The sequence below is a fragment of the Thamnophis sirtalis genome, unplaced genomic scaffold (genome assembly GCF_051295495.1).
Source record: "Thamnophis sirtalis isolate CommonGarterSnake01/CBP01778 unplaced genomic scaffold, rThaSir2_p1.2 scaffold_1, whole genome shotgun sequence".
NCBI lineage: Eukaryota > Metazoa > Chordata > Lepidosauria > Squamata > Natricidae > Thamnophis > Thamnophis sirtalis.
Genome location: NW_028261381.1, coordinates 64,554,233 through 64,563,867, shown reverse-complemented (window position 1 = coordinate 64,563,867; position 9,635 = coordinate 64,554,233). Strand labels below are relative to the sequence as shown.

Below are 9,635 nucleotides of genomic sequence, written 5' to 3'. Positions count from 1 at the left end.
TCTTGTAAAAATTTTCTCTCAGATTTTGAGCTTGTGTAAATTTCACATTTCTTACCCAGATTCTTTCCCATGTATCCAACATTATTGGTTCCTCAATATTTTGAGCCCATTTTATCATACAATCTTTAACTAATTCTGTTTCCGAATCCATCTGTATTAATACATTATATATCCTCTTTATATGCATTAAGCTTTGATCTCTTATTTGTTTAAACAGATTATCCTCAACTTGAATAAAACCAATTTTTTGATCTATTTTCCACCTAGCCTGTAATTGCCCATACTGGAACCACGTTTGAACTACCTTCTCCTCTTTTAATACCTCTAAAGATTTTAATTGTAATACCCCCCTTTCCGAGGTAAGAAGCTGTCTGTAAGTAATTCTGTCCTGTTCTTGTGCTGTATTCATATTTTCAATTGCGTGTCTAGGAATTGCCCACATGGGTATCTTGTCATTTAATTTATATTGGTATTTCTTCCAAACCCGCAATAAAGCATTTCTTAAAATATGACTTTTAAAATTCTTATCCAATTTTTTGTTGAATAACAGGTAAGCAAGCCAGCCAAATACCAGATCGTGTCCCTCAATATTCAATATTCTATCATTGGTTAAATGAGTCCAATCACTAATTACAGATAATGCCACTGCATCATAATATAGTTTTAAATTAGGTAGTTTCAATCCTCCTCTCTCACGTACATCTTGCATTATTTTCATCTTTACCCTCGGCTTCTTTCCTGCCCACACAAATTTGTTGATACCCTTCTGCCATTCTAAAAGGTTCGCATCTTTTTTAAGTATAGGTAACATTTGGAAAAGAAATAAAAATTTTGGTAAAATGTTCATTTTCACTGCCGCTATCCTACCCAGCAAAGATAAGTGCAATTTCTCCCATTTTTTCATCTCTGTCTGTATACTATGCCAAAGTGGTTCATAATTATGCTTATATAATTTCCCATTTGAAGTTAAGATGTTAACTCCAAGATATTTGACTTTTTTAACTACCTCACATCCTAGCATCACTCCTAATTCTTCCTTTTGTTTAATATTCATATTTATAGCTAATATTTTGGTTTTTCCTAAATTTATTTTAAAGCCAGACACTTGACCATATTGATTAATCATATTCATTAAGATCATACTGGATTCCTGCGGTTGTTCCAATATTATGACCAAATCATCCGCAAAAGCGCGGACTCTATATTCTTGCTGCCTAATCTTGATCCCTTTTAAACCATCCAAGCCCCGTATTTTATTCAACAATACTTCCAAAGTTATAATAAACAATAATGGGGACAAAGGACAGCCCTGTCTTGTACCTTTTCCAATTTGAAAAGAGTCTGTTAAACTTCCATTGACCATGATTTGTGCTGTTTGCTGTTGGTATATTGCTTTAATTGACTGTAAAAAATTATCTCCTATCTGCATTTTTTGCAATATCTTCAGCAGAAATTGCCAGTTAACTCGATCAAAGGCCTTCTCAGTATCCAAAAATATAAACACAGCAGGGATCTGGTTGTTCTTTCCCAAATATTCTAATGCATTAATAATTAATCTGACATTACTTTTCATCTGTCTCCCTTGTATAAAACCTGTTTGGTCCGTATGTATCAATTGTTGAATAGCCAACATTAACCTATTTGCTAATATTTTAGTAAAATTTTTATAATCTACATTCAGTAATGAAATAGGTCTATAATTTTTGGGTTGAGTAGTATCTTGATCTTCTTTGGGTATCAAAGTTATAAACGCTGTCTTCCAAGATGGAGGGACTTTACCTTCCGTTTGAATCATATTAAATAATTCTCTAAGAGGTTCTACCATTTCTAACTGTAAGTTTTTATAGTAAACCACTGTCAAGCCATCTGTACCTGGTGCTTTCCCTGACTTGAATTGCTTAATTACCTGCAGGATTTCCCCCGAGGTTATTGGTTGATTCAATTTTTGCCTGTGCTCTTCTCTAACTGAAGGTATTTTCTCTTTGTCTAAATATTTGTCTATGCCTAAACCATTAATTTTATCCCCTTTATACAGTTCTGTAAAAAATTCCCAGAAAGCCTTTTGAATCTCTTCCTGTTGAAACACCTCCTTCCCTCTGTAAATCAATTTAGATATATTTCGAGTTTTCCTTTTTTTCCTAATCTGATAAGCTAACCATCTGCCAGGTTTGTTTGCATTACAAAAAGTATTGTGTTTTGCATATAATAAATTAGTGGCTACCTGGTCAGAGATCAACATGTCAAATTGAGATTTTAATATGTTAATAGCTTCCTTAACCTTTGTATCGTCTGGGTTCATTGTTAACTCCAGCTCTTTTCTCTTAATTTCCTCTTCCAGTTCTGTTCGTTTTAACCCTTGCTTATTTCTATGTGTTTTATTTATATTCATCAAGACTCCTCTCATATACACTTTGCTTGCATCCCATACAAATTCCATAGATGGACCCTTATTCATATTCAAAACAAAATATTAAATTCCCAAAAGTAATGTCTTTTTCCCTTCTAAGATTAAGTCTAAAGCAATATATCTTCCGAAGGGATCTGCTTCTATTAATTCAGCTTTCATATCTTTTCTTAAGTATACAACTATACCATTCTTCTTTTCCATAGCGGAAGCTGCAAAATGTTGACCAAGTTTTGAGTTGATCAAATATTTTTGATCAGTTGACTTGATATGAGTTTCTTGCAAACAAATTACATCGTTCTTAAACTGTTTGAGATAATGAAATATTTTCTTCCTCTTCTGTGGAGAATTCAGTCCGTTGACATTCCATGTTAAAATCTTAGTTGTCATCTTTGGTTGGTTGAAGCATTTTTAGAGCTTCCTGCATGGCCTGTTTAAACATAGGTCTAGCTCCTCCCACTGCTTCCAGATTTGTTATTGTAGTTCCTTGATCGATGGCCAATGATTGTTGATGCTGTTGCTTTTTAGCTTGTTTCTCCATACGTCTAGTAGTCATGCGGCTAGGTCTTGGTTCCATAGCACCTTGCACTTCTAGAGAAGAGAGATGCTCCATCTTGTCTGGTGGTTGTGTAGTTTGCTGTCTATCCTGTCCTTCTTGTGGTCTTTCTCTAGGTCCAGATGGTGCAGGGTATCTGGCCTTCAATATATTATAATAAAAATCTCGGGCTTTCCATACAGAGTTGAGGCGGTACCTTTGCTTATCAAATGTAAATATGATGCCAAATGGTGCATCCCATCTATACTGTATCTGACGATTTCTGAGTTCTTCGACCAAAAAAGCGTAGTCTCTCCTGGCTCTTAACATTTGAGGTGGTATCTCTTTCAAAACAGCCCGGTCTTGACCGCCAATTTGAAGCTTAGTGTTATAAGACGCTTGCAGTACCATATTTCTAAGCTCTCTTGTAGTAAAATATATAACGATGTCTCGAGGAAGCTGCTTCTGCTTTGCCAGCCAGGAGTTAACGCGGTAAGCTTTGTCAATTTGCCAGTCTAGGTTGGTCCCTGGTCTTCCCATCAGGCGGTCAAAAGCTTCCGATAGGATCTGTTTCAGGTTCTCCTGTTTCTCCTCACGCAGCCCCCTTACTCTTAATGCGAACTCCATTTGTCGGTACTGTATCATAATAATATCTTTTTCAGCATTTTCCACTTTTTGTTCCACCACCTCTGTTTTCAATGTCAAGTTAGCATTGGCATCATTAAGAACCTCTAGAGTATCTTCCATTCCAGAAATATGTTCTGTTAATACAGTTACAAGTCTCAGCTTTTCGTCTCTAATTTTACCAACCTTAGCGTCAAATTTCTCATACAGCTCCTGTTTAAGTCCTTTTATTTCACTTTTAATTTCTTCTTTCATTTCTTTTATTTCCTCTTTTCTCTCCTGCTTTACCACCTCTCTATTATCTCTAAACTTATCTTCCATTTTAATTGTCTGTGCATTAAGAGCCTCGCTTAGATTACTCAGGAAAAATTCTTTCGTTAACACATCCCCAGCAGGGGACGTAGGAAGCGGAGGCTGCAGCTTTGTGCCAGGCACTGAGGATGTGCCCCTGGAAGTAGAGGGTGATGACTTCAAGTTAATATTTGGTTTTGAAGCCATTTCAAAATTTATCTGCCTGCAGTTAATAAAACTCTATTGCCTGAATATGCAGCTTTAAGTAAAGAGGCTGAGTTCCCCTTTTATTTTGAAGTTTAAGGCTTGGCTAAACTTTCAGTGAGTAAACATTGTAACAAGACCATTCAGCAGATTCATCACCATTTAACTTCCAGATAAGCAAGATTAATGAAGGAGTAAAATTCTTGTAGAAATGAAACTAATTAAAAAGCTTCTGCTGGCCTATTGTGAAACCAAAACAAATGATAAGCAATCTCTTTTGTTTTGAATTCTTGTGACAATTAACAAAAAGTGTTCGTTATTACCGGAGAAACCAGCCTGCTCGGTGCCATTTTAAAAGCCTCTAAATAAATAATTTTTCGGAGGAGAAAAAGAAAAGAAGCTAAAATGTTGATAAACAATTATTGTCCACGCAAACAGATTCAGCTCGTGATAAGATTAAATCAAACAAAACTTTGAACTGAGTGGGGGAGACCTACTTTGTCCCGCACAAGGCAGTTTGAAGTTCCCAGCACGGACAGCCATTCTGCCTTGGGCTAGCCCCCCTTTCCCTGCAAGCACAAAAGCTGCAAAAATCGAAGAGCATTTGCCAGCAAAACAATTTCTTCTTTCCTTCTTGCCTGAAGGATAAGAAAACCTGATAAGACGTCAGATGGAAGATCCTCTAAACAGGTACGTAGCCAGGAATTCGGAGGCAGCTGATTTTTTGCTGCCACCACCAGCAGGCTCCTCCCAGGAAGTCACCCATTGTTGTCTATGTAATAAAAAATAAAAAATAAACATGGGGAAAAAAATAATAATAGTGTCTCTGACATGCCCAGCTAAATCACATTGCGTTTCATCTGTGAATACCAGTATCTCTTTAAAATTCGGGTATTTCTTCACATTTAATATAATTTGAAGAATGATATCTTTGGAGAGGATTCCTTTGTATTAAGACAATCTAGGAGAGATTAATTAGATCTGCTTATGTGGATAAATATATATAATCTCTCTTTGATTTTCATCAGTCATTTTATTTCTTCTTTTTTTTGGCAAAGGAGGAAGGGAAGAAATCCTCCCTATTTTTTTCTTTCACATATAGATATCTTAAAGAAATTTTCTCTGGGTACAAGGTATGGCAATAGTCTTCCTCAGGCTAGGCTATGGGTAATCACTTTGCTCACAGGAGAAGCAAGAATAAGTGGACAGTTTTTAGCTCATTTAAGCAAGAAAACCTCTACATAATAGAAATGAGAAACATTTTGAAATTTTTAGTTAGTATTTCTTTTTAATTAGAATTCCTGAACAATTGGGAATATCATGCATGAAATTAAAATTCCAATTTGGACAAACATGGATTACAGGTTTTTCTCAAGATAACCTTATTCGGCTTAATACTCGCTTCAATGCGTCCCTCACCTCCCGATTCCTCAAACTATAGATTAGGGGATTCAACATGGGAATCACCATAGTGTAGAAGACAGAGATAACTTTATCTCGACCAAGTGAGTAGCTGGAAATGGGTCGGACGTAGATGAAAACAGTGGTGCCATAGAAGAGCAAGACAGCCATCAAATGAGAGGCACATGTGGAGAAGGCCTTATGCCTGCCTTCAGATGAGTGGATCTTCAGAATGGAGGCTATGATGTATATATATGAGATGAAGATCTGCACTGAGGTGAAAATACCCTGAAATGCACCAAACGTATAAAGCACTATCTCATTGCTGAATGTTCTACTGCAAGAGAGTTTTAACAGTGGAGGAATATCACAGAAATAATGATTTATAACATTGGAGTGGCAGAAAGAGAGTCTAAAGGTTGAGATTGTTTGTGCAAGAGCATGAATGAACGCCATTATGTAAGTCACTCCTACTAATTGGATGCAAACTTTCTTAGTCATGATGATTGTATAGAACAACGGGTTACAAATTGCCACATAACGGTCATAGGCCATAACAGCTAGCAGAAGGCACTCAACACTGGCTGTAAGGACAAAGCTGAACAATTGTGCTATGCAACCAGCAAAAGAAATTGATTTCTTAGAATTTAAGAAGTTTGATAGTGTTTTAGGAGTTATTGTGGAGGAATAGCAGAAATCCACAAAAGCCAAATTATTGAGGAAATAATACATGGGAGTATGGAGTCGAGAATCAATCTGGATCAAGGTAATCATCCCAAGATTTCCCATACAGGTGATGAGATACATCAGGAAAAAAATGACAAAACAAAAGGGGGCCAAGTTAGGATTTTCTGTGAGTCCTACCAGAAAGAATTCTGTTGCTATACTATTATTTTCTCCTGCCATTGTGTTGCTTGAGAATGCATGGTCTACCCTCTTTAGCAAATCTGAAAAGAAAATATAGATATTATAAATTGATATAGGAATCCCCACTGTGTCCTTTGCTGCTCCTGGCCAGCATGTCTGTGTGTCTTTGTATATCTGTGGATATGGAAACAGACAGGCAGGCAGACAGGCAGGCAGACATCTACATTCATGAACTAAAAAATGTTAATTTATTTCTGAAATGAAATATAAAAGCATCATAGTATTAAACAAAAAATAACACGACAAACAGAATGTATACTGTGACAAAATATAATACTGATTTAGTGAGTGGGAAAGAAGGGCTGGAGGGAGGGAGGAAACAAATTTCATATAATATAGTAGATCAATATTCTGGATTAAAATTGGGAAGATATTGGATCAAATTTTGAGAAGCGAATGAAAGTATTTATTTCTCATTCTGCTTAACACTCAAGATTGTTACATTGTATTATATTAGTATGTAAAAGAACCATGTGACTTATCTGGAATCAGCTAAATCAGCAAACCAGTGAATGAAAACATTCCAAGGAAATTTGCATTGAAAATACTAAGCAAAAATGAACTTCCATTTGAGTGACACACCACTGTGGTACCTATATTTTTAAAAACCCTCATGAATGTTTAAATACAACCAAAAGAAAATTGGAGCCTGCGCTAATTAACTGCACTGAAATTCATTTTTTAGTATCATAAAAGCAAAGTATCATAACAACGTAGTGACACCAAAAATTAACAAAATAGCTTCCTCAGGCTTGTGTGAATCCTAGATTTAAAAATTATTGCTTGAATCTGCTTCTGATTTAAAGTTAATTGAATCTCTAAGCATTATTAAGCTTCAGTGATTTTCTAAATATGTACACATATTCATAAGTAATTTAACCTAATTATATTTCTCAAGTCTTGAATTTATTTTCATTTTGAACTAGTAGAAATATCCTAAGAGTTTTAAAAATGTAAAAAGTAAATCAATCTCTCTCTCTCTCTCTCTCTCTCTCTCTCTCTCTCTCACACACACACACACACACACACACACACACAGAGAGAGAGAGACACTTCATTGAACATTAGGAATGCTAAATCTTTTTTAATTCTGTACTCAAATCCTTTAACTTCCCTGACCAAACTCTCAAACAGTTCTTCTTTTAAAACTTACCAGAAGGTAGGAAATATTTATTATGGTGTTTCAGTAATTCAAAAAGGCATATATAATTAACTGAGAACCAGAAACTAGATGTACATTTTCAACTGTTTCTGCATACATTCTAAATAAAGTTTCAATAACTGAAATATCATCCATTTTTCTTGAAAAGAAGCAGGACTTCTTAGAACCTCAGAAACCCAATTATGTCCAAGGGAGAAAACAGTTTCGTGCAAATGTGTCATTTTTCTGCTTTTCAGAAAAATATATGAATAAAAGGTTTTGATATATATTACCATCCATTGGGATCAAAAAACGGGATTTTTAAAGAAGCGTGGAAACTCAGAAAACATTTGCTTTAAGTTCTCCTGTTTCTCTTCACGCAGCCCCCTGACTCTTAATGCAAGCTCCATCTGCTTATACTGTATCATAATAATTTGTTTTTCAGCATTTTCAATTTTTTGTTCCACCACTTCAGTTTTAGATGTCAAGTTAGTTTTAGCTTCATTGAGAATCTCTAAGTTGTCTTCCATTCCAGAAATATATTCTGTCATTACATTTACAATTCCCATCATAGCATCATTCATTTTGGTGACCTTAGTATCAAATTTATCATATAAGACTTCCATCTCATTCCTTATTTCATCTTTGAACTCTCTAAGCATTTCTAAATTCTGTTCTCTGGATTCTCTAAACATTTCTAAGTTCTGTTCTCTGGATTCTCTGAACATTTCCAAAAAAAATTCTTTCATTAGTACATCTCCACTAGGGGGCATAGAGGGTGGGGGCTGCAACTTTGTGCCAGGTATGGGAGACGTGGATCTAGGAGGTAATTTCGCAGAGGTCGATTTTGATGCCATTATATCTTTGCTTTGAGTATTTATTCTAATTTTGCTAGTCCACTATGCCGTTTGGAGAAGGAGAAATTCCTCCGTTTTTTTTTTACAGAGAGTTTTACAGAGGATTTCAAAAGACTGGCATTAAACCAAAACAGTTCAGCAAGATAGAAAAAAAAGAAAAAACAAAGAGAAACCCCGTTTGGAATGTCCGTAAATCAACAAAGAGTCCTTGAAAGCTTCAAGGGAGTGGAGCTAATTAATTTGTAAGAAGTTATTCCTTTGATTCTGTGCCAGGAAATTGGAGATATATCATTATAACAAATGTGGAAGCTATAAAATCGCCATTTTGAAAACAATTAAACAAAAGAGTTTTTTATAACATTGAAGCTGGTATTTTGGTAGAGAAAACAAACAAAAAAAAGTTCTCAGGTTTGGTCTCTGCTCGTATTAATTTTCAATAGCCTAGTTTCAAAAGATTGTCCTGAGGGGGGGGGGGGGGTTCCTTGCCTTGTACTGTGAAAAACAGCTGAGAAGATCTGACCGGAGTTAAATGACTCAGCCTTGGTTGATCCTCCTCCTCCGTTCACAGCCAAAAAAAAACAAACTGCAAACTTCAAAGAAGATTCTTACCGACTGAATCACTCTCTGTTTTTTTCTTGCCTGAAAAAAGAGATATCTATTAGATATTAAATAGATAACGAACCAGGACTCTGGAGGCAGCTCAATTAAGCTGCCGGCAGCGGCAAGACCCTCCCCGGAAGTCTGCATTTTGGGATTGTCTGTGAATCCCTGAAGAATGAATTCAGTAATGATAGAATCATTTCCTTTATCCATGAGCTGTCACAATGGGTGCTGGGTTCAGAATATTAGCTGAATATGAAATGTCTTTTTTTAAAAAAAATCTATCAAAGGAAGGAAAGAAAATTTGCTTTCTTTAGAGTTCCATCTATCTTGGTTTTCTCTATAAAAAATAACCATAAGGACTAGGATCACATTTCCACTGTATTCATCTAAATCAGACGTGTCAAACCCATGGCCCAGGGACTGCATGTGGCCCTGGACAGCTAGCAATGCAGCCCTACAAACCCCCCCCCCCCAAATAAAGGAGCTTTGTTAGTTATATACATTAACTACATTACACATTTTACATTTGGCACAAGACAATTCCACTTCGCTCAATGTGGCCCAGGCAAGTTAAAATATTGGGCACCTCTGATCTACATGATCGTTAAATTTGCATTAAACAAAAATACAAGGCTGAGTAGTGAATAC

General features: G+C 35.8%; 1 protein-coding gene across 1 annotated transcript; it reads right to left on the bottom strand.

Moving 5' to 3' along the window:
- Positions 1-5,429: 5,429 nt before the first annotated feature.
- On the bottom strand, positions 5,430-9,197 carry LOC106556101 (olfactory receptor 8U3-like). The gene is made up of 2 exons (XM_087713985.1): positions 9,125-9,197; positions 5,430-6,292 (listed from the first exon to the last, which is right to left on the bottom strand). Exons 1-2 carry the CDS (start codon positions 9,195-9,197, stop codon positions 5,430-5,432), a joined length of 936 nt encoding a protein of 311 aa, XP_087570111.1.
- Positions 9,198-9,635: the final 438 nt, after the last annotated feature.